This window comes from Tasmannia lanceolata, unplaced genomic scaffold (assembly GCF_043159265.1).
Source record: "Tasmannia lanceolata isolate RefF3 unplaced genomic scaffold, GAP_Taslan_0.1 ptg000015l, whole genome shotgun sequence".
NCBI lineage: Eukaryota > Viridiplantae > Streptophyta > Magnoliopsida > Canellales > Winteraceae > Tasmannia > Tasmannia lanceolata.
The window spans coordinates 31717023-31742648 of NW_027518692.1; the positions used below are offsets into that span (position 1 = coordinate 31717023).

The 25626-nt window shown below is 34.5% G+C and overlaps 1 protein-coding gene across 13 annotated transcripts in view; it reads right to left on the reverse strand.

Annotated features, from left to right (window-relative positions):
• Nucleotides 1-25626, reverse strand: part of LOC143847140 (uncharacterized) — a 70142-nt gene that overhangs the window by 41699 nt on the left and 2817 nt on the right. For 5 of the 13 annotated variants that reach the window (XR_013234952.1, XM_077355843.1, XM_077355844.1 and 2 more), the window contains 3 exons: nt 24242-24311; nt 24029-24160; nt 23533-23621 (listed from right to left, as the gene is read on the reverse strand). Coding sequence is in view for 10 of the 13 variants with exons in the window: in XM_077355843.1 (XP_077211958.1) it covers nt 23615-23621; nt 24029-24160; nt 24242-24311 (209 nt within the window). In the remaining 3 variants the exon portion in view is untranslated. Of the gene's footprint in view, nt 1-23532; nt 23630-24028; nt 24161-24241; nt 24312-25626 lie in introns of all 13 variants that reach the window. The other 8 variants (XM_077355838.1, XM_077355837.1, XM_077355840.1 and 5 more) reach the window with 3 other exon arrangements.

Sequence of the window (25626 nt, forward strand, 5' to 3'; positions counted from 1 at the left end):
TATGGAAGAAAAAGATCTGATCGAAATCATGCAAAACAAAAAGACTAGGGTTTTAAACGATTAGAATAGCATCTACGGATTAAAAGAAAACATCATACTAAACAAAAACTAGGGTTTTAATAGGGTTTCCAAGAGAGAGAAAAAGTTGTTTCCATTATTTTAACCAGATTTGAAGAATGCACAAGCATTAAGCAAAAAGCGTATATGGAACAAAAAGATCTAATCGGGATAATGAAAAACAAAAAACTAGGCATTTAAAAGGATTAGATTAAAATCTAAGGATTAAAAGAAAACATCATATTACACAAAAACTAGGGTTTTAATAGGGTTTCCAAAAAGAGAGAGAGTTTTTTACATTATTTTACCCAGATTTCAAGAATGCAAAAGCATTATGCAAAAAACGTGTATGGAACAAAAAGAACTGATCGGGATCATGAAAAATAAAAAACTAGGTTTTTAAAAGGATTAGAATAGCGAGAAATTGTATGGTGCAAGGCCTTACAACAATAAGGCCCTTGTACGGTGGAATTACCATCCTTGATATTTGATCCAACAGCAGCTTCTCAAAAAGTGAGCTGTTGTTGGATCAAATATCAAGGGTGGTACCCCTACCCTATTGTTGTAAGTCCGTACAGCATATAAAAACTTTAGAATAGCATCTACGGATTAAAAGAAAACATCATACTAAACAAAAACTAGGGTTTTAATAGGTTTTCCACGAAGAGAGAAAAAAAAGTTTTTTTCCATTATTTGAACCTGATTTGAGGAATGCACAAGCATTGTGCAAAAAGCGTGTATGGAAGAAAAAGATCTTATAGGGATCAAGAAAATTAAAAAAACTAAGGTTTTAAAAGGATTAGCATAGCATCTACGGATTAAAAGAAAACATCATTCTAAAAAAAACTAGGGTTTCTATAAGAGAAAAAAAAGTTTTTTCCATTTTTTAATCTGATTTGAAGAATGCAAAAGCATTATGCAAAAAGTGTGTATCGAACAAAAAGATCTTATCGGGATCATGAAAAATAAAAAACTAGGTTTTTAAAATGATTAGAAAAGCATCTACGTATTAAAAGAAAACATCATACTAAACAAAAACTAGGGTTTTAATAAGGTTCCCAAGAGAGAGACAAAAATGGTTTTTTCCATTATTTTAACCTGATTTGAAGAATGCAAAAGCATCATGCAAAAAGCACATATGGAACAAAAAGATCTGTTCGGGATCATGAAAAACAAAAAACTAGAGTTTTAAAAGTATTAGAATACCATCTACGGATTAATAGAAAACATCATACTAAACAAAAACTAGGGTTTTAATAGGGTTTCGAAGAGAGAGAAAAAAAGTTTTTTTCCATTATTTTAACCTGATCTGAAGAATGCACAAGCATTAGGAAAAAAAGCGTGAATGGAACAAAAAGATCAAATCGGGATCATGAAAAATTAAAAACTAGGGATTTAAAAGTAATAAAATAACATCTACGAATTAAAATAAAATATCATATTAAACAAAAACCAGGGTTTTAATAGGGTTTCCACGAGAGAGAAAAAAAAGTTTTTCCATTATTTTACCTTTATTTGAAGAAGGCCAAAGCATTATGCAAAAAGCATGTATGAAACAAAAAGATCTAATCGGAAGTATAAAAAATAAAAAAACTAGGATTTTAAAAGGATTAGAATAGCATCTACGGATTAAAAGAAAACTAAATAATAAACAAAAACTAGGGATTTAATAGGGTTATTAGAATAGCATCTACGGATTAAAAGAAAACATCATATTAAACAATAACTAGGGTTTTAATAGGGTTTCCAACAGAGAGAGTTTTTTTCCCATTATTTTAACCTAATTTGAAGAATGCAGAAGCATTATGCAAAAAGCGTATATAGAACAAAAAGATCTAATCGAGATTAGGAAAAAGAAAAAACAAGGGTTTTAAAAGGATTAGAACAACATCTATGGATTAAAAGAAAACAACATACTAAACAAAAACTAGGGTTTCCAAGATAGAAAAAAAAGTTTTTTCCATTATTTCAACTAGATTTGAAGAATGCAAAAAGCGTGTATGGAAGAAAAAGATTTGATTGGGATCATGAAAAACAAAAAACTAGGGTTTTAAAAGGATTAGAATAGTAGCTACGGATTAAAAGAAAACATCATACTAAATAAAAACAAGGCTTTTTATAAGTTTTCTATGAGAGAAAATTTTTTCATTATTTTAATCTGATTTGAAGAATGGAAAAGCATGTATGGAACAAAAAGATTTGACCGAGATCATGAAAAGCAAAAAACTAGGTTTTTAAAAGGATTAGAATAGCATCTACGTATTAAAACAAAACATGATACTAAACAAAACTAGGGATTTAATAGGGTTCCCAAGCGTGTATGCACAAGAATTATGCAAAAAGCGTGTATAGAACAAATAGATCTGATCGGGATCATGCAAAACAAAAAAGTAGGGTTTTAAAAGGATTAGAATAGCATCTACGGATTAAAAGAAAACAGCATACAGAACAAAAACTAAGGTTTTAATAGGGTTTCCAAGAGAGAAAAAGTTTTTTCTATTATTTTAACCTAATTTGAAGAATGCAAAAGAACTATGCAAAAAGCATGTACGGAACAAAAAGATTTGATCGCGATCACGAAAAATAAAAAACTAGGGTTTTAAAAGGATTACAATAGCATCTACGGATTAAAAGAAAATATCATACTACACAAAAACTGGGGTTTTAATAGGGTTTCCAAGAGAGAGAAAAGTTGTTTCCATTATTTTAACCAGATATGAAGAACACACAAGCATTATACAAAAAGCGTATACAGAACAAAAGATCTGATCGGGATAATGAAAAACAAAAAACTAGGATTTTTAAAGGATTAGAATAGAATCTACGGATTAAATGAAAACATTACACTAAACAAAAACTGGGGTTTTAATAGGGTTTCCAAGAAAGAGAGAGAAAAAAGTTTTTTCCATTATTTTACCCAGATTTGAAGAATGCAACAGCATTATGCAAAAAGCGTGTATGGAACAAAAAGATCTGATCGGGACCATGAAAAATAAAAAGCTAGGTTTTTAAAAGGATTAGAATAGCGAGAAATTATGTGGTGCAAGGCCTTACAACAATAAGGCCCTTGTACGGTGGAAGCACCAACCTTGATATTGAACCAAAAGCAGCTTCTCAAAAAATGAGCTACTGTTGGATCAAATATCAAGGGTGGTACCCCTACCGTATTATTGTAAGGCCTTACACCATATAAAAACTCTAGAATAGCATCTACGGATTAAAAGAAAACATCATACTAAATAAAAACTGGGGTTTTAGTAGGATTTCCAAGAAGAGAGAAAAAAAAAGTTTTTCCTATTATTTTAACCTGATTTGAAGAATTCACAAGCATTGTGCAAAAAACGTGTATGGAAGAAAAGGATCATGAAAAACAAAAAACTAGCGTTTTAAAATGATTAGAATAGCAACTACGGATTAAAAGAAAACATCATACTAAACAAAAACTAGGGTTTAATCGGGTTTCCAAGAGAGAAAAAAATTCCATTATTTTAATCTAATTTGAAGAATGCAAAAGCATTATGCAAAAAGCGTGTATGGAACAAAAAGATCTGATCGAGATCATGAGAAAAAAAAACTAGGTTTTTAAAAGGATTGAAATAGCATCTACGTATTAAAGGAAAACATCATACTAAACAAAACTAGGGTTTTAATAGAGTTCCCAAGAAAGAAAGAAAAAAAGGTCTTAATAAGAAACAATAAGATCTGTTCGGGATATGAAACAATATAATTTTTCGGCAAAAGCATCATGCAAAAAACGTATATGAAACAATAAGATCTGCTCGGGATCATGAAAAATAAAAAATTAGAGATTTAAAACGATTAGCATAGCATCTACGGATTAAAAGAAAACATCATACTAAACAAAAACTATGGTTTTAATAGGGTTTCCAAGAGAGGAAAAAAGGTTTTTCCATTATTTTAACCAGCTTTCAAGAATGCAAAAGCATTATGCAAAAAGCGTGTATGAAAGAAAAAGATTAAATCGGGGTTATAAAAAAAAAACTAGGATTTTAAAAGGATTAGAATAGCATCTACGGATCAAAAGAAAACAAAATACTAAAGAGAGAGAGAGAGAGAGAGTTTTTTTTCCCATTATTTTAAGCTAATTTGAAGCATGCACAGGCATTATGCAAAAAGCGTATATAGAACAAAAAGATCCAATCAGGATCATGAAAAACAAAAAACTAGGGTTTTAAAAGGATTAGAATAGCATTTACGGATTAAAAGAAAACATCATACGAGACAAAAACTATGGTTTTAATAGGGTTTCCAAGAGAGAGAGAGAGAGAGTTTTTCTATTATTTTAACTAGACTTGAAGAATGGTAAAAGCATTATGCAAAAAGCATGTATGGAACAAAAATATCTAATCAGGATCATGAAAAACAAAAAACTAGGTTTTTAAAAGGCTTAGAATAGCATCTACGGATTAAAAAAAATCATACTAAACAAAAACTAAGGTTTTAGTACAGTTTCCAAGAAAGAGAGCGAAAAAAAAGTTTTTTTTTTCCATTATTTTAACCTGATTTGAAGAATGCCCAAGCATAGTGCAAAAAACATGTATGAAAGAAAAAGATCTAATCAAGATCATAAAAAAAAAAAAACTAGGGTTTTAAAGGGATTAGAATAGCATTTACGAATTAAAAGAAAACATCATATTAAATAAAAACTAGGGATTTAATAGGGTTTCAAAGATAGAGAAAAAAAAATTTCATTATTTTAACCTGATTTGAAGAATGCACAAACATTATAGAAAAAGCGTGCAAAAAGCGTATGTAGAACAAAAAGATCTAATCAGGATCATGAAAAACAAAAAACTAGGGTTTTAAAAGGATTAGAATAGCATTTACGGATTAAAAGAAAACATCATACTAAACAAAAACTATGGTTTTAATAGGGTTTCCAAGAGAGAGTTTTTTCTATTATTTTAACTAGATTTGAAGAATGGTAAAAGCATTATGCAAAAAGCATGTATGGAACAAAAATATCTGATCAGGTTCATGAAAAACAAAAAACTAGGTTTTTAAAAGGCTTAGAATAGCATCTACGGATTAAAAGAAATCATACTAAACAAAAACTAAGGTTTTAGTACAATTTCCAAGAAAGAGAGCGAAAAAAAAAAGTTTTTTTTTTCCTTTATTTTAACCTGATTTGAAGAATGCCCAAGCATAGTGATGGAGATCGGCGCCCTTTGCGCGTCTATTCGAGACGGGCCCGCCCTCCGAGAGGCCCATAGAGTTGTTTTTGTTATTATTTAGGTCCCACATGGGCCTTTTTATTATTATTAGCTTTGTTAGGGATATTTTAGCCTTTTATCTCTTAGAGTTCTATTTTAGTAGGTTTCTAATTATTAAAGTTCTAGTTTTAGTATAATTCTATTTTTGTGGGTTGTATTTGGCTATTTAAAGCCATAAACCAACGTCTATTGGTACCTTTGGATGAATATTGATTGATATTGAGAACTCTTCCTCCCCTCTTGTGTTCGTCTCTTTCTCTTCTCCTATTCTTCTCTCTATTCTCCCCCTAATTCTTCTTCTTTCTTCTTCTTCTTCTTCTTCTAATTTCCTCTTTCCAGCGTACATCAAATTGGTATCAGAGCAAAAGATCCAAGTTTTATTGGTCGATTGCTGTCAGTCGAAAATCTGCAGAAACGACTCATCTTGACTGCCCACTAACCCTCTTTGAAGACCCAAAAATTGCTTCTACTTTACCCCCTTTAATCTCAGCTTTTCTATAAATTCCAGCCCACCAAGCTCCAACCTCAACCTCTTGAAACCCTGCTTATTTTCCACCCAACAGCAAACACATGCCCAGAAATTTTTATCCCTAATACCCAAGACCCTAATTAAACCCAGTCCCATCTTCGCTACAAACCCTCCCACCATAACAGCCCAATACATCTAAGAACAACCATTTTTTCTGTGATTACCAGCCCCTTGCAACCTTTTTTCATCATCTTCAAAACTCTCTTTTACCCAACCTAAAACCCTTGTTGCCTTGATTGCCTCTTACACTCAAGCCTTACTACCTGTTAGTCAATCCCAGCCCTTTGGCCGTCTTCACTAACCCTAATTTTGCCATCTTTATTGCATATCGGAGAAGGAACCTCACCGGAAAGCATTGCCTCTGCAACAGAGTCATTCTTGTTGAAGTTTCTGGATTACCTCTTTTGGAAAGTTACTCCACTGTATTGATATTTCCACCCCATTTTTTTAGCAAGTGGCGTGTGGAGCTCTACTACTGGAAAGTTTTTTTTTTATGTGTGAAAGTGACATGTGAAAGTAAGAAAGTTACCGTAAGTCACAAGCACAGTAGGCGTATCTCACTTGGCCATCAATAGCAAACAGAAAAAGAAATTACTTTTGCATAGAAAGCTGAAGTAGCTCCCCTTCCTCCCTTACACACCCCCTTTCTTTTAATTCATACCTAAGTTGTCGTCCCTCACTTTCTTCTTGGACACCCCCTCTTTTTCTTGTCTTATTTTGACGTGACAATCTGTCACGTGAATGAGTAGCAGCCAAAAAAGAAGAAGACTTTTATCATACCCCCCCCCTACTTCCCCTAGACACCCCCTCTATTTCGTACAAACCAATTTAACCCCCCCTCTTTTATCTTTAGGCACCCTCTCCCCAAAAAAAAAAAAGAAGAAAGAGATATAGCCTCTTGTTTTCTCTCTTTACACTCTCTCTCCCCTTCTACTTAGTTTCTCTCTCTACTTTCGGGCTATTTCCGCTTGTAATTTGTCCGCGGCCTCAACACGAAAGTTGTTCGTGACAACTTTTGGAGCATCGCCAGCCTATTTTCAGCAGCGGACAGCAGGCATCGGCCCAGATTCAGGAGCAATCTCGACCGTTGGTCGTGCCCCTCATCCGATCATCAACTTTCACACATCCGATCGACGATCCGTGACAGATCTGCTGTCAGGAAGACCACCCGGACTTCTTAGGCTATTCGTAGGCTTCCGAGGTACACATCTTCTTTACTGAAATCAAGATTTAATATTCCTAGCAGTAGATAGTCATTAAATTTGCACTTAGGGCCCATATTCACCTTGTTTTCATCAAACCCTTATTTCCTCTACATTAGAACCCCTTTTACAGTGATTTTTCGAACTCTATTTTTACACCAACCTTAAGTAGTTTCCTTTATTACGTACTTGTTTCCTTGCATTGCATTAGCATAGTTTAGTTGCATTACTTTTAGTTATTTGCGTTGTATATCAGCCAAAACCCCATCCTTTCCTTACCCGTAGTTCATGAGCATACAAACACGTTCAGAAACCAAAATGGAAGAAAGAGTCACCGCCTTGGAAAATGTCGTGAACACTCTTAGGGGAACAGTACAACAAATGGCAGGACACATAGAACAACTAGAAGAGCGCCTTACGCAGTTGGGTGACAGGTCTACCACTCACGTGGATGGACCTGGGCTCCAGGCAGGCCAATCCGGCAATGCTCGTGGACATCCTGACGGTCCAGGAGGTCTTCTCCCCACCCTTGCGAGACTTCGTCCCATTGCTAGAGAAACCCCTGCCAGGGAAAGTCATATGCAGGGCAATGATAGGAGAAATCACCATGTTGGCCATCCCTACCATGAGGGATTTGTTAACGAGGGACAATTTCAGGAAGATGACCCAGAGAATTATGTCCAGTCACCTACCCAGGCTAGGTATCTTGATAGGCGTTTTGCTACTCGACCTCCGAGACAGAGTCCAGATTGTCAGCATACTGATCATATGGATATAACTAAAAAGGTCAAACTGGAGGTTCCTAGTTTTGATGAAAGTTGGATTCCAATGCTTTCCTCGATTGGTTAGCAGACTTGGAAGCCTACTTTGCGTGGTATAAAATGGATGATTTTCATCGTGTGCAGTTTTGTCAGGTTAAGTTAGTGGGATCTGCCCAACGGCATTGGCAAACTATTCATAAGAACTTAGTGCGTTTCGGACAGCCATACGAATTTACCTGGGATGAGATGAAAACCAGGTTAACAGATAAGTACATGCCCCCCTTTTATAAACATCAACTGCTGGACGAATTGCTAAATTTGAGGCAGTCGACTTTTACAGTCACTCAATACTTGTCTAAGTTTGAAGAGCTTTCGCTGAGATGCGATGTAACTGACAAGCTTTCCATGGTTATCCAGAAGTTCATAAATGGGTTGCGATCCGAGATTAAGCGAGAAGTCGAACTCCATTCTCCTGAGACCATGGAGGAAGCCTATCAGAAGGCTCTCGCATTTGAAAAATATCTCAAGTACCCCAACCCTAGAGGTGGAACATCCCAAATGAGATAAACCCAAACGAGTAGATCATGGTACTCACAGCAGCCTGGTAGGGTCGCCCAGTCCGGTCCATCTGCTTCAAGAAACACCACCACTGTTTCTAGAGGAAGCAATAACTTTGGTCCAACAGTTAGCACTAATCGAGATAAAGGACCGGTAAATCCTACTTCTCGTCAAGGAGCTGTAACTTCCAATTCCCGACAAGTACCCCAAGGTCCTGAGTGTTTTAACTGTCACCAGAAAGGTCACATTGCCTCCCATTGTCCACATCGCACCCTTACTATAGAGGAGGAGCATGGTGAACCCTTCGAGGACCAAGATGACGAGCAAGAAGTAGTGCCTCGATCCTGTCGACTCGGCAGATGAAGATGACTTCGATGGCACACGTGTTGGTGTAGTGCGTTGCATTTTGTCTGCACCAGCAACAAAAGATGATTGTCAGCGCACTAACATTTTTCATACTTATCTCGCCTGCGGAGGCACAGTGTGTAAAATCGTCATCGACGGAGGTAGTTCCATGAATGTTGTCTCTCAAGCGGGTGTTTCTAAAATGAAACTCAAACCTGAACCACACCCGCAACCGTACAAAGTCGCTTGGGTTGATAAGACATCCTTACCTGTTTCATAGAGGTGTCTTGTCCCCATCAACATGGAAGATTATTCAGATAAGATATGGTGTGATGTCCTACCCATGGATGTTGCCCACATCTTACTCGGCCGCCCTTGGCTTTATGATATGGACGTACTTCATCATGGGCGAGAAAATTCATGTCTTCAAGCATCTTGGTAGAACAATTAGGTTGAAATCCGCGCTACCTGTCGAGAAAGTTAAGAGTTCTAAACCTACTCCACCCTCAAAGCCAGCTAAACAAAAGAGTCTCCATATCCTGAACCGTAAAGAATTTGAAGGAGCAAGTCAAGAGACAGGACACATGTTGGCTTTGGTGGATGAAGGAGCTCTTCAGCTCTCTTCTGAGCAACCTGTTGACCTACCACCTGAGGTCAACCGGATATTACAGGAATTTCACGACGTGATTCCTGATGAGCTCCCTGCAGAATTACCACCTATGAGGGATGTTCAGCATGCGATTAACCTAATTCCAGGTTCTCAATTGCCCAACCTTCCACACTATCGCATGAATCTTCTTGAGCGAGCAGAGTTACGTCGACAAGTAGAGGAATTACTAGAGCGTGGTGTGATCCGAGACAGCCTTAGTCCTGTGCTGTACCCGCATTACTTACACCCAAGAAAGACGGATCATGGAGAATGTGCGTGGATAGTCGCGCCATAAATAAAATCACAATCAAGTATAGATTTCCCATTCCCCGTCTTGAGGACATGCTTGATTTATTAGCCGGGTCGCGTTGGTACAGTAAGATCGACATACGTAGTGGATACCATCAAATTCGGATTCGTCAAGGAGACGAATGGAAAACCGCCTTTAAGACACCAGACGGATTATTCGAATGGTTAGTCATGCCCTTTGGTTTATCTAATGCCTCGAGCACATTCATGAGGGTAATTACGTCCGTTCTTAGGCACATTTGTGGTGGTATACTTCGACGATATTTTGATCTTTAGTCGATCAAAAGGATTACATCTCGATCACCTTAGGCAAGTTCTTGAGGATCTTCGAGAATTTAAATTTTATGCAAATCTCAAGAAGTGCTCCTTTATGCAAACCCAGGTGATATTCTTAGGCTTTATCGTCTCGGAAAAGGGTGTATCTGCAGACCCTGAAAAGGTGCGAGCAATAAATGATTGGCCAGTTCGTACTACACTTTCTGAGGTTCGAAGTTTTCATGGATTGGTCACATTTTATCGCAGATTTGTTAAGGGTTTTAGTACCCTTATGGCTCCCATAACGGACTGCATGAAGAAAGGTGAGTTCCGTTGGACCTCTTCTGCTACACGAGCTTTTCAAAATATCAAGCAGAAGATGATGGAAGCTCCCGTCTTAGTTCATCCTGACTTTTCTAAAGTCTTTGAGGTATCATGTGATGCGTCGGGTGTAGGGATAGGAGGTGTTTTAAGTCAAGAAGGACACCCTGTAGCCTATTTTAGCGAGAAACTTAATGAGGCTAAACAACGTTATTCCACATATGAAAAAGAGTTATACGCTGTTATACGGGCATTGTTCTATTGGAGGTATTATCTTTTACCTCAGGAGTTTGTCTTATATTCTGACCACGAACGTTGAAATACCTTCATTCACAGAAGAAATTAAGTCAACGTCACGCTAAGTGGATAGAATTTATCCAAGAGTATACTTTTGTACTCAATCATCGGGCAGGAATTGAAAATAAAGTAGCCGATGCCTTAAGTCGTAAAGTTATGGTCTTACAGTCCATGAGTGTCCAAGTCATAGGTTTTGATCGGCTGAAGGACGACTATCCTACGTGTCCTGATTTTGGCATCATTTTTCAAGATGTCCACGATGGTAACCGTCGGGAACATGTTGATTTCTTGATAAATGACGGTTATCTCTTTCGAGGTACTAGGCTATGCATTCCCCGCACTTCCCTCCGCGATTTCTTAGTTTGGGAAATGCATGCTGGAGGCCTAGCAGGACACTTTGGCCATGATAAGACGATCGCGTTAGTCGAGGATAGATTTTATTGGCCATCGTTAAAGAAAGACGTAGCGCGAATCGTGTCACAGTGTCGCACATGTCAATTAGGAAAGGCTAAGAAACAAAATACTGGATTATATACACCTTTGCCTATTCCCCACTCTCCATGGCAAGATATCAGCATGGACTTTGTCCTTGGTTTGCCTCGGACAGCTCGAGGACATGACTCTATCATGGTTGTGGTGGACCGTTTTTCACGGATGGCACACTTCATTCCGTGTAGCAAGACAGCTGATGCAGTACAGGTAGTTAAGCTGTTCTTTAAGGAAGTTGTTAAACTTCATGGGCTCCCTCTCTCTATTGTGTCAGATCGAGATGTAAAGTTTGTTAGCCATTTTTGGCGAACACTTTGGAAACTTTTTGGCACACGGTTGAAGTTTTCATCAGCATTTCACCCACAAACTGATGGTCAAAACAGAGGTAGTTAATCGTAGTTTACGTGCTTTGTTACGTTGTTTAGTTGGCGATCGTCCTGGTACATGGGATTTGTTGTTACCCCCTGCTGAGTTTGCGTACAATGGTTCCATCAATAGGACTACTGGAAAGAGCCCATTTGAGAGTGTTCATGGTGTCAACCCTCGTCAGCCTGTTGATCTCATACTTTTACCACCTGATGCCCGTCCCTCTCAGTCAGCCGATTCTTTTGCCCAACACATCCATGATCTTCATGCTGATATACGTCGCAGGATTGCTACTAGTAATGTTGACTATAAGCTAGCAGCTGATGTACATCGTAGGAACCTTGAATTTAATGAAGGCGACTATGTAATGGTTCGTGTTCGTCCCGAACGTTACCCTCGCCATTCTTTTAAAAAGTTGCATGCTAGAGCCATCGGACCTTTTCGTATTCTTCGTAAATATGGCCCAAATGCTTATTTAATTGAATTACCTGCTGATATGAATATTAGTCATGTTTTCAATATTGAAGATCTAATCCCATATCGAGGTACCTTTGAGCCTCCTTCTATGCCTACAGATGTTTCTACAGGTCGGACTGCCAGCTCTTCTGTTCCAGCACCAGTGCCAGTGGTTCCACCAGTGCCCCCACTTCCTTCGGACCAAATCGAGGCTATACTTGACGATCAGATCGTTTCCTCCAGCAATGGTGGTTGTCAGCGTTACCTCGTTCAGTGGCGTGATCGTCCTTCTTCAGACGCTACTTGGCTTACAGAGGACGACCTTCGCAGTTTAGATCCTGACATCCTGGAGCAGTACCACTCTCTTCACTGTCCGGAGGAGAGTTCTTTTCAGCAGGGGGGAAATGATGGAGATCGACGCCCTTTGCGCGTCTATTCGAGACGGGCCCGCCCTCCGAGAGGCCCATAGAGTTGTTTTTGTTATTATTTAGGTCCCACATGGGCCTTTTTATTATTATTAGCTTTGTTAGGGATATTTTAGCCTTTTATCTCTTAGAGTTCTATTTTAGTAGGTTTCTAATTATTAAAGTTCTAGTTTTAGTATGATTCTATTTTTGTGGGTTGTATTTGGCTGTTTAAAGCCATAAACCAACGTTTATTGGTACCTTTGGATGAATATTGATTGATATTGAGAACTCTTCCTCCCCTCTTGTGTTCGTCTCTTTCTCTTCTCCTATTCTTCTCTCTATTCTCCCCCTAATTCTTCTTCTTCTTCTTCTAATTTCCTCTTTCCAGCCTACATCACATAGTGCAAAAAGCGTGTATGAAAGAAAAAGATCTAATCAAGATCATGAAAAAAAAACTAGGGTTTTAAAAGGATTAGAATAGCATCTACGAATTAAAAGAAAACATCATATTAAATAAAAACTACGGTTTTAATAAGTTTTCAAAGATAGAAAAAAAGTTTTTTTGCATTATTTTAACCTGATTTGAAGAATGCACAAACGTTATACAAAAAGAGTGCATGGAACAAAAGGATCTAATCGGGATCATAATAAACAAAAAAGTAGGGTTTTAAAAGGATTATAATAGCATCTACGGATTAAACGAAAAAATCATACTAAACAAAAACTATAGTTTTAATCGGGTTTCCAAGAGAGAGAAATTTTACATTATTTTAACCAGATTTGAAAAATACAAAAGCAAAATGTAAAAAGCACGTATTGAACAAAAAGATCTGATCGGGATCATGAAAAACAAAACACTTGGTTTTTAAAAGGATTAGAATAGCATCTACGGATTAAAAGAAATCATACTAAACAAAAACTAGGGTTTTAGTAGGGTTTCTAAGGAAGAGAGCGAAAAAAAAAAGTTTTTTTTCCATTATCTTAACCTGATTTGAAAAATGCACAAGCATTGTGCAAAAAGCGTGTATGGAAAGAAAAGGATCTGATCGAGATCATGAAAAAAAAAAAAACTAGGGTTTTAAAAGGATTAGATTAGCATCTACGGATTAAAAGAAAATATCATACAAAATAAAAACTAGGGTTTTAATAGGGTTTCCAAGATAGAGGGAAAAAAAATGTTTTTTCCATTATTTTAACCTGATTTGACGAATGCAAATACATTATACAAAAAACGTGTATGGAACAAAAAGGGATAAATCGGGATCATGAAAACCAAAAAAGTAGGGTTTTAAAAAGATTAGAATAGCATCTACGAATTAAAAGAAAACATCATACTAAACAAAAACTAAGGTTTAATAGTGTTTCCAAGAGAGAAAAAAAGTTTTATCTATTATTTTAACCTAATTTGAATAATGCAAAAGAATTATACAAAAAGCGTGTATAGAACAAAAAGATCTGATCGCGATCATGAAAAATAAAAAACTACGATTTTAAAAAGATTAGAATAGCATCTACGGATTAAAAGAAAATATCATTCTTAACAAAAACTAGGGTTTTAATAGGGTTTCCAAGAGAGATGAAAAAGAAGTTGTTTCTATTATTTTAACCAGAATTGAAGAGTGCGCAAGACTATGCAAAAAGCTTGTATGGAACAAAAAGATCTGATCGGGATCATGAAAAACAGAAAACTAGGTTTTTAAAAGGATTAGAATAGCATCTACGTGCTAAAAGAAAACATCATACTAAGCAAAAACTAGGGTTTAATAGGGTTCCTAAGAGAGAGAAAATTTTCCCACTATTTTAACCTGATTTGAACAATGCACAAGCATTATGGAAAAAGCGTGTCCGGAATAAAAAGATCTGATCGGGATCATGAAAAACAAAACACTAGGTTTTTGAAAGGAGTAGAATAGCATCTACCTATTAAAAGAAAACATCATACTAAACAAAAGGTAGGGTTTAATAGGGTTCCCAAGAGAGAGAGAGAGAAAAGTTTTTTTTCACTATTTTAACCTGATTTGAAGAATGCACAATTATTATGCAAAAAGCATGTATGGAACAAAAAGATATGATCTGAATCCTTAAAACCAAAAACCTAGAGTTTTAAAAGGATTAGAATAGCATCTACGGATTAAAAGAAAACATCATAGTAAACAAAAATTAGGGTTTTAATCAGGTTTCCAAGAGACAGAGAGAGAAAAAATTTCAATTATTTAACCAGATTTGAAGAATGCAAAAGCGAGTTTTTATATGGTGTAAGGCCTTACAACAATACGGTAGGGGTACCACCCTTGATATTTGATCCAACAGAAGCTCACTTTTTGATAAGCTAGTGTTGGATCAAATATCAAGGTTGGTACTTCCACCGTACAAGGGCCTTATTGTTGTAAGGCCTTGCACCATAAAATTTCTCTGCAAAAGCATCCTGCAAAAAGTGTATATGAAATAAAAAGATATGTTCGGGATCACGAAAAACAAAAAACTAAAGTTTTAAAACGATTAGAATAGCATCTACGGATTAAAAGAAAACATCACACTAAACAAAAACTAGGGTTTTAATAGGGTTTCGAAGAGAGGGAGAGAAAAACAGTTTTTCCATTATTTTACCCTAATTTGAAGAATGCACAAGCATTAGGAAAAAAGCGTGTATAGAACAAAAAGATCTAATCGGGATCATGAAAAACAAAAACAAGGGTTTTAAAAGGATTAGAATAACATCTACAGATTAAAAGAAATCATCATATTAAACAAAAAAAAGGGTTTTAATAGGGTTGCCAAGAGAGTGAAAAAAAGTTTTTTTCCATTATTTTTACCTTATTTGAAGAATGCAAAAGCATTATGCAAAAAGCGTGTATGAAACAAAAAGATCTAATCGGGATCATTAAAAACAAAAAACTAGGTTTTTAAAAGGATTACAACAGCATCTACGAATTAAAAGAAAACAAAATACTAAACAAAAAAGCTAGGGTATTAATAGGGTTTTCAAGAGATTTTTTTTTTCATTATTTTAACCTAAATTGACGAATGCACAAGCATTATGCAAAAAGCGTATATAGAACAAAAAGATCGAATCGAGATCATGAAAAACAAAAAACTAGGGTTTTAAAAGGATTAGAATAGCATGTACGATTTAAAAGAAAACATCTTACTAAACAAAAACTAGGGTTTTAATCGGGTTTCCAAGGGAGAGGAAAAAAATTCATTATTGTAACCAAATTTGATGAAAGCAAAAGCATTATCGAAAAACGTGTATGGAACAATAAGATCAGATCGGGATCATGAATAACAAAAAACTAGGGTTTTAAAAGGATGAGAATAGCATATATGGAATAAGAGAAAACATCATACTAAAAAAAAACTAGGGTTTAATAGGGTTTCCAAGATAGAGAGAAAAATTCCATTATTTTAACCTGATTTGAAGAATGCACAAACATTATGCAAAAAGCGTGTATGGAACAAAAAGATCTGATCGGGATCATGAAAAACAGAAAATTAGGGTTTTAACAGGATTATAATAGTCTACGGATTAAAAGAAAACAACATACTAAACAAAAATTAATGTTTTAATAGGGATTCCAACACAGAGAAAAAAGCTTTTTCTATTATTTTAACCTCATTTGAAGAATGCAAAAGCATTATGCAAATAGCGTGTATTGAACAAAAAGATCTGATCACGATCAAGAAAAATAAAAAATTTAGGTTTTAAAAAGGATTATAATAGCATCTACAAATTAAAAGGAAATATCATAATAAACAAAAACTAGGGTTTTAATAGGGTTTCCAAGAGAGGAAAAAAAAAGTTGTTCCCATTATTTTAACAAGATTTGAAGAATGCACAAGTATTAAGCAAAAAGCGTATACGGAACAAAAAGATCTGATCGAGATAACGAAAAACACAAAACTAGGGTTTTAAAAGGATTAGAATAGCATCTGTGGATTAAAAGAAAACATCATACTAAAAAAAACTAAGGTTTTAATAGGGTTCCAAAGAGAGGGAGAAAAAAAGTTTTTTCTATTATTTTACCCTAATTTGAAAAATGCAAAAGAATTATACAAAAAGCGTGTACGAAAAAAAAAGATCTAATCGCGATCATGAAAAATAAAAAACTAGGGTTTTAAAAGGATTAGAATAGCATCTACGGATTAAAAGAAAATATCATACTAAACAAAAACAAATGTTTTAATAAGGTTTCCAAGAGAGAGAAAAAAGTTGTTTCCATTATTTTAACCAGATTTGAAGAATGCACAAGCCTTATGCAAAATGCGTATATGGAACAAAAAGATCTTATCAGGATAATGAAAAACAAAAAACTAAGGTTTTAAAAGGATTAGAATAGCATCTACAACATCATACTAAACAAAAACAATGGTTTTAATTGGGTTTCCAAGAGAGAGAAATTTTCCATTATTTTAACCAGATTTGAAGAATGCATAAGCAAAAGGCAAAAAGCATGTACGGAACAAAAATATCTGATCGGGATCATTAAAAACAAAAAACTAGGTTTTTAAGAGGATTAGAATAGCATCAACGGATAAAAAGAAATCATACTTAATAAAAACTAGGGTTTTAGTAGGGTTTCCAAGAAGAGAGCGAAAAAAAAAGTTATTTTCCCTAACCTGATTTGAAGAGTGCACATGCATTGTGCAAAAAGCGTGTATGGAAGAAAAAGATCTTATCAAAATCATGAAAAAAAAAAAAGGTTTTAAAAGGATTAGAATAGCATCTACGGATGAAAAGAAAACATCATACTAAATAAAAACTAGGGTTTTAATAATAGCATCTACGGATGAAAAGAAAACATCATACTAAATAAAAACTAGGGTTTTAATAGGGTTTCCAAGATAGAGAGACAAAAAAAAAAAGATTTTTTCAGTATTTTAACCTGAATTGAAGAATGCACAAACATTATACAAAAAGCGTGTATGGAACAAAAAGATCTAATCGGGATCATGAAAAACAAAAAAGTAGGGTTTTAAAAGGATTAGAAGAGCATCTACGGATTAAAAGAAAACATCATACTAAACAAAAACTAAGGTTTTAATAGGGTTTTTAAGAGAGAAAAAAAGTTTTTACTACTATTTTAACCTAATTTGAAAAATGCAAAAGACTTATGCAAAAAGCGTGTATGGAAAAAAAAGATCTGATCACAATCGTGAAAAATAAAAAACTAGGGTTTTAAAAGGATTAGAATAGCATCTAACGGATTAAAAGAAAATATCATACTAAACAAAAACTAGGGTTTTAATAGGGTTTCAAAGAGAAAAAAAAGTTGTTTCCATTATTTTAACCAGATTTGAAGAATGCACAAGCATTATACAAAAAGCCTGTATTAAACAAAAAGATCTGATCGGGATCATGAAAAATAAAAAACTATGTTTTTAAAATGATTAGAATAGCAACTACGTACTAAAAGAAAATATCTTACTAAACAAAAACTAGGGTTTAATAGGGTTCCCAAGAGAGAGAGAAAAAAGTTTTTTTCCACTATTTTAACCTGATTCGAACAATGCACAAGCATTATGCAAAAAGCGTGTATGGAACAAAAAGATCTGATCGGAATCCTTAAAAATAAAAGACTAGTGTTTTAAAAGGATTAGAATAGCATCTACGGATTAAAAGAAAACATCATACTAAACAAAAAATAGAGTTTTAATAAGGTTTCCAAGAGAGAGAGGGAGAAAAAAAAACTTCCATTATTTAACCTGATTTAACGAATGCAAAAGCGAGTTTTTATATAGTGTAAGGCCTTACAACAATACGGTGGGATACCACCCTTGATATTTGATCCAACAGCAGCTCAACTTTTGAGAAGCTGATGTTGGATCAAATATCAAGGTTGGTACTTCCACCGTACAAGGGCCTTATTGTTGTAAGGCCTTGCACCATATAATTTTTCTGTAAAAGCATATATGAAACAATAAGATTTGTTCAGGATCATGAAAAATAAAAAAACTAGAGATTTAAAACGATTAGAATAGCATATAAGGATTAAAAGAAAACATCATACTAAACAAAAACTAGGGTTTTAATAGGGTTTCGAAGAGAGAAAAAAAGTTTTTTCTCAATATTTTAACCGGATTTGAAGAACGCACAAGCATTAGGCAAAAAGCGTGTATGGAACAAAAAGATCTAATCGGGATCATGAAAAACTAAAATTAGGGTTTTAAAAGGATTAGAATAGCATCTATGGCTTAAAAGAAAACATCACATACTAAATAAAAACTAGGGTTTCGAAGTGAAGAAAAAAAAGTTTTTTTTCATTATTTTAATCGGATTTGAAGAACGCACAAGCATTAGGCAAAAAGCGTGTATGGAAACAAAAAGATCTAATCGGGATCATGAAAAATAAAAAACTAGGGTTTTAAAAGGATTAGAATAGCATCTGCGGCTTAAAAGAAAACATCATATATTAAACAAAAACTAGAGTTTTAATAGGGTTTCCAAGAGAGAAAAAAGTTGTTTACATTATTTTAACCTTTTTTGAAGAATGTAAAAACATTATGCAAAAAGCGTGTATGAAACAAAATGATCTGATTGGGATCATTAAAAACAAAAAACTAGGTTTTTAAAAGGATTAGAATAGCATCTACGGATTAAAAGAAAACAAAATACTAAACAAAAGCTAGGGTTTTAATTGGGTTTCCAAGAGAGAGAAAAGGTTTTTTTTCCCATTATTTTAACCTAATTTGAAGAATGCAGCATTATGCAAAAAGCGTATATAGAACAAAAAGATCTAATCGGGATTATGAAAAACAAAAAACTATGGTTTTAAAAGGATTAGAATAGCATCTACGGATTAAAAGAAAACATCTTACTAAACAAAAACTAGGGTTTTAATCGGGTTTCCAAGAGAGAGAAAAAAAAATCATTATATTAACCTAATTTGAAGAATGCAAAAGCGGTATCGAAAAACGTGTATGGAACAAAAAGATCTGATCGTGATCATGAAAAACAAAAAACTAGGGTTTTAAAAGGATGAGAATAGCATCTACGGATTAAGAGAAAACATCTAAATAAAAACTAGGGTTTAATAGGGTTTCAAAGGTTTCCAAGATAGAGAAAAAAAATTCCATTATTTTAACCTGATTTGAAGAATGCACAAACAATATGCAAAAAGCGTATATGGAACAAAAAGATCTGATCGGGATCATGAAAAACAAAAAAGTAGGGTTTTAAAAGGATTAGAATAGCATCTACGGATTAAAACAAAACATCATACTAAACAAAAACTACGGTTTTAATAGGGATTCCAAAACAGAGAAAAAGCTTTTTTCGATTATTTTAACCTCATTTGAAGAATGCAAAAGAATTATGCAAATATCGTGTATTGAACAAAAAGATCTTATCGCGATCAAGAAAAATAAAAAACTTAAGTTTTAAAAAGGACTAGAATAGCATCTACGGATTAAAAGAAAATATCATACTAAGCAAAAACTAGGGTTTTAATAGGGTTTTCCAAGAGAGAGAAAAAGTTGTTCCCATTATTTTAACCAGATTTGAACAATGCACAAGCATTAAGCAAAAAACGTATATGGAACAAAACGATCTGATCGGGATAATGAATAACAAAAAACTAGGGTTTTAAAAGGATTAGAATAGCATCTACGGATTAAAAGAAAATATCATACTAAACAAAAACTAGGGTTTTAATAGGGTTTCCAAGAGAGAGAAAAAAGGTTTTTCCATTATTTTAACCAGATTTGAAGAATGCAAAAGCATTATGCAAAAAGCGTGTGGAACAAAAAGATTTGATCGGGATCATGAAAAATGAAAAACTAGGTTTTTAAAAGGATTAGAATAGCATCTACGGATTAAAAGAAATCATACTAAACAAAAACTAGGGTTTTAGTAGGGTTTCCAAGAAAGAGAAAAAAAAATATTTTTTTCCATTATTTTGACTTGATTCGAAGAATGCACAAGCATTGTGAGAAAACATCATACTAAACAAAAACTAGGGTTTAATAGGGTTCCCAAGACAGGGGAAAAAGGTTTTCCACTATTTTAACCTGATTTGAAGAATGCACAAGCATTACGCAAAAAGCGTGTATAGAACAAAAAGATCTGAGCAGGATCATTAAAAACAAAAAACTAGAGTTTTAAAAGGATTAGAATAGCATCTACGGATTAAAAGAAAACATCATACTAAACAAAAATTAGGGTTTTAATAAGGTTTCCAAGAGAGAAAGAGAGAAGTTTTTTCCATTATTTTAACCTGATTTGAAGAATGCAAAAGTATCATTTAAAAAGCGTACATGGAACGAAAAGATCTGTCCGGGATCATGAAAAATAAAAAACTAGAGTTTTAAAAGGATTTGAATAGCATCTACGGATTAAAACAAAACATTATAACTAAACAAAAACGGGGTTTTAATAGGGTTTCTAAGAGAGAGAAAAAAATTTCTTTCCATTATTTTAACTTGATTTGAAGAATGCACAAGCATTAGGCAAAAAGGGTGTATAAAACAAAAAACTAGGGTTTTAAAAGGATTAGAATAGCATCTACGGATTAAAAGAAAACATCTTCTTATTAAACAAAAACTAGGGTTTTAATAGGGTTTCCAAGAGAGAAAAATGTTTTTTTCATTATTGTATCCTGATTTGAAGAATGCAAAAGCATTATCGAAAAACGTGTATCGAAGAAAAAGATCTGATCAGGATCATGAGAAATAAAAAACTATGGTTTTAAAAGGATTAGAATAGCACTTACAGATTAAAAGAAAACATTATACTAAACAAAAACTAGGGTCTAAATAGGGTTTCCAAAAAAGAGAAAAAAATCTCCATTATTTTAACATGATTTGAAGAATACACAAGCATTCTGCAAAAAGCGTATGTGGAAGAAAAAGATCTGATCGGGATCATGAGAAAAAAAAAACTAGGGTTTTAAAAAGATTATAATAGCATCTACTGATTAAAAGAAAACATCAAACTAAACAAAAACTAGGGTTTTAATAGTGTTTCCAAGAGAGAGAAAAAAAAGTTTTTTCCATTATTTTAACCTGATTTGAAGAATGCAAAAGCATTATGCAAAAAGCATGTATGGAACAAAAAGATCTGGTCGGGATTATGAAAAACAAAAAACTAAGGTTTTAAAAGGATTAGAATAGCATCTACAGATTAAAAGAAAACATCGTACTAAACAAAAACTAGGGTTTTAATCGGGTTTTCAAGAGAGAGGACGAGAGAGAGAGAGAGTGGAGGAGAAATTCCTTGGGAGAGTAAGGCCTTTCATTTCCCTCTTTCTTTTTTTTAATGCAAAGAATCTTCTCGGTAGTCCAGTCTTGTTCCTATTACTAACTTACTGGAATCATACACTGTAGTGTCTATTTTCTTCCAAAATTTTCTCCTATTTCCCAAGTTACGGTCTGGATTTTTCTTTCCTTTAGAACATAGAGAGTGGCAAAGATCTACAAACTCAGGTCAACTATGGATAAAGATTAATAATCAAGATCATTATGAAGCACTTAGATCAAGTGATTCGTCTTCGATCATTTAACTCTCGGGCTTAATATTTCCATGTTATTGTCCAATACATTTTAGATCCATTCATACAAAATTCCTTCCTTGCTTCCTAGCTATTTCCTGCAGTTGTGCATACATTGAAGTTTTGTAGTTCTTTTCAATCCTCCTTGTAACATCTTCACCTTTGTGTTAAGGATCATTTATATCTAAGATTTTCCAGCAAGAGATAGAATCGGATTGTTAGTATCGATTTAGGACTGTTGCAACACAGTTCTAATACATGTTGTTCTTGTAGAACCACTTGAATCCAGTTCTGCAAGTTCTACGATGAATAAGATATAAAATAAGACAATGAAGATCTGCCATCATTTAACCGATTCACAAAGGTTTTAACTCCAAGATGAGTCTTAGATAGATCTAGTCACTTTTCATTGTGGGAAGATACTTCTCAACTTTCCTTTCAGTTGTTTCTCGTGATTCTTATTATTGAACATTAACCAAAGCCTTAATCACAGTTCCAGATTGATTATGAGCTTGATCAAGCCTCCTAATATTGCCAGAGTACCCAAGGTTTACCCTAAAACATGCTCTTCAGTATCCCCACGGCCTACCTATCAAAACCCAAAAAAAATACCTTTTTATAAATTCCCTCCTCGCTGGAGAATCTCCTTTTAAACCATCAAGCCTTATCGCACCTCCGAATGCCTGTGTGCGAATATCCAGTGGAGGGTCAATCTAAAATTGCAACTACCAGACCTCAAACTCTAATAAACCAAATGACTAATCTGTCTCTGGCTCCTTTCTTCCTGGCCAGATCCCTTTTGATCTTGAATAGATTCGTTAAGACTTCAATCTCGATCCACATCATATCACTAGCACTACTAAGCAAGTATTTGTGAAATTTTTAACTCATCTCTCACACCTTCATTCTTCTTCTTCGAACAATGATTCTCAGAAACTGCATAGTGCATATCATATTGCATTGTTTAGCAAAATACCAAATGGGCTTCTTATATTTGTTCTCATCTCCCATCTCCATATACCGACAGTTTCAATACCAAAATGCCCAAAAATCCATTGGAAAATGCAATGTAGCCCACATCTACACTTTTGATCTACCTCAGTTTTCAACTGAAATCTCCTAAATCTCAACATATTTGAAATTCTTCTATCTCTTTTATCTCCAAGAACTCATCTGTTATTCTTCTTCCACTAAAAATGATTATTGGCAATTGCATACCATATTGCATTGTTTGAAAAAATACAAAATGGGCTTCTATTTCTTCTTGTCCCCTATATCCGTGTACTATAATATTATCAGTACCAAAATGCTCCAAAACCCATTGGAATTTGTACGTCAGCATACAACTGGACTTTCGATCTACCTCAGTTTTCAGCCTAAATCTCTTAAATCTCAACATATTAGTTCCGATTGTGCGTATCCGATTCCAAAAAAGATTTAGACCATTATCAGGAATTTTTTCATCATACAAATTTTCTAACCAAAGATATTTCATGAAATTCAATAAAATAATTTAAGAATATAAAGTCTGAGGTGTTACAATCTTCACCTATCAGACAACAACTGACAACCATAGCAATGAAAACAAAACAAGAGAAATTAAACAAAACACAACAACATTCAACAACACCAACAAAATAATAGACAATGAAACACCAATCACAGATTAACTAAGAAACAAATATGGGGAAAAGGAAATAATTGAAACAATAAGAAGATAAAAAAAATCCAAGTGAAGAAAAATTAAAAGAAAAGCATGCCAGCATACAAAACCACAGATAAAAATATGCAGAAACAAAAAGAAACCCTCACCTGATACTATTCTCATCAACTTCAAACGCATTCGGCTTCGATCACAACTTCACAAACTTTTTTGTTTTGAATGGTCGCAGCTTCAGGAACTTCATAACCAAAAAAATAAAAAATAAAAAATAAAAATATCAGGACCTTAAAAACCTTGATTCTAAGTGAACTAGATATTTGAGGTTATGGTTATGCCCCCGCTTTCCCACCAAATGAAAAAAAAAACAGATGTATTTTGAAAATTCGGCAATGTTTATTTTATTCATGACATATGTTTGAAGGAAAAAGTTGTGAAAAAGTTGCTTTGGGGATAAACTGTAGCTTTACAAGGAAAGAAGGAATTATCTTTTTTGGGTTTTCATTGATATCAGAAATAAAATGGTAGTGATGAGGAGGCATGCACATGAGATTTTTTTTTCTCTCTTTAGAAGATACGCATTTCATGAGAATAATATGTTAATAAAGAAATGAAAGGTGTATGTAGAGAACGTGGTGTGTTCCAGACCTGGATGATTTGATTAGCGTTGCAAAAATCTCCTCTGACCCTGCTTTAATCCATGCTATGATCCTCATTGATTGATACAGCGTGTGCCTTACTTGGCAATGATTTCTACAGCAAACCCAAAAAAAAACAGTCCTACAATGAACATTCTCACACTGTCAAAACAATATACTTTCTATAACAACCATGAGCCAAGGTAGAATAATCCAATCATACCTGAGACCATGTAGTCTATTAAAAATTAAGGTCAAATCCAACCCAACTTGAGCACCTAGAAGAAGCAGTCCTGCAATTGACAATATCACAATGTCAAAACAATACTCTTTCTACATCAACCATAGCGCAGAGGTAGAATAATTCTCTGAAACATTTTGTGAAAAAACCCATCTCCATTTCTACATGAATAGCATTTTTTATTCAAAAAACAGAGGTTCAATCCAACCCATATTGAGCACCCGTTACCACCGGCAATTCAAAACGATTCCTATAACATATTCAAGAGCTCATAGAATATATATATATATATATATATATATATATATATATATATATAAATCCTTGTGACTATGGAATTTCAGCAAGAAAACAAAAACACGACCAAATTATGGTTTCATTATCTCCATTCCTTGGAAGCTTGGAATTTCAGCAAGAAAACAAAAACACGACCAAATTATGGTTTCATTATCTCCATTCCTTGGAAGCTTACTTCAAGGGCCGAATGATCCAAACTCAGCCCCTTCAAAACAGCCTTCCTCAAACCCCAAACCCAAAACAAAACCTAATTTGAAAAAATAAGAAAAGAAACCAAGAAGAGTGAGAATGGGGTTCTCTTGGTAATGGGGTTCTCTTGGTAACATTTGTTAACCCAATATATGGAATGCCTCAATCTGTACAAATTATCCCTAAATTAAGATAAATCCCTGTAAAATAAGAGCTTAGAAAACCCTAAGAGTAAAATAAATCACTGTAAAATATTATCACCGGGAATATAATCAAATGCTACGTTTTTCTTACTACCTTGCTTCTATTAGATGAAATGAAAGAAAAGAGCCAAAAAAACCCTAAATCCAAAAAAAAAATAGCCAGTGATGATCTATCCTTTGTGAAATCACCAGAAATATAATATTGTTCTTGTTTCTGTTTCTTGTCACACGGGTGCGCTGAGGCTAGAGCCTTATTGGATGGTCTTCGCATTTGTTTAGCTTTTAAGGTTCAAAACCTCATCATTGAGTCTGATAGCAAGGGATTGGTTAAATTCGCTTGTGCCCGTGGTCCATCTCCTACTTCTGGAAGGAAATACTTACTCTTCTCGAGTCCTTGTGCCCGACTGTCCTACTTCAATTCAGAGAAGGTAATTCGTTAGCCGACACCCTTGTGAATGCGGCATGCGACTCTAAAGAATCATCCTTCTTTGACTCGTGGAGTGAAAGGCCCGGCAAAGCACAAGGGGCTGCTCGGTGTGATGCTTTGAGCCTTCCTAATATTCGGTCCTCCTAAGACATAGGGCTGTTTTCAGGTTGTTCGCGCTTTGTTGATATATTTTTTTCTTCAGGTCTTCCCCCTAATGTGCATCTAGAGGCTCGGTCTGTGTACTCCCTTTG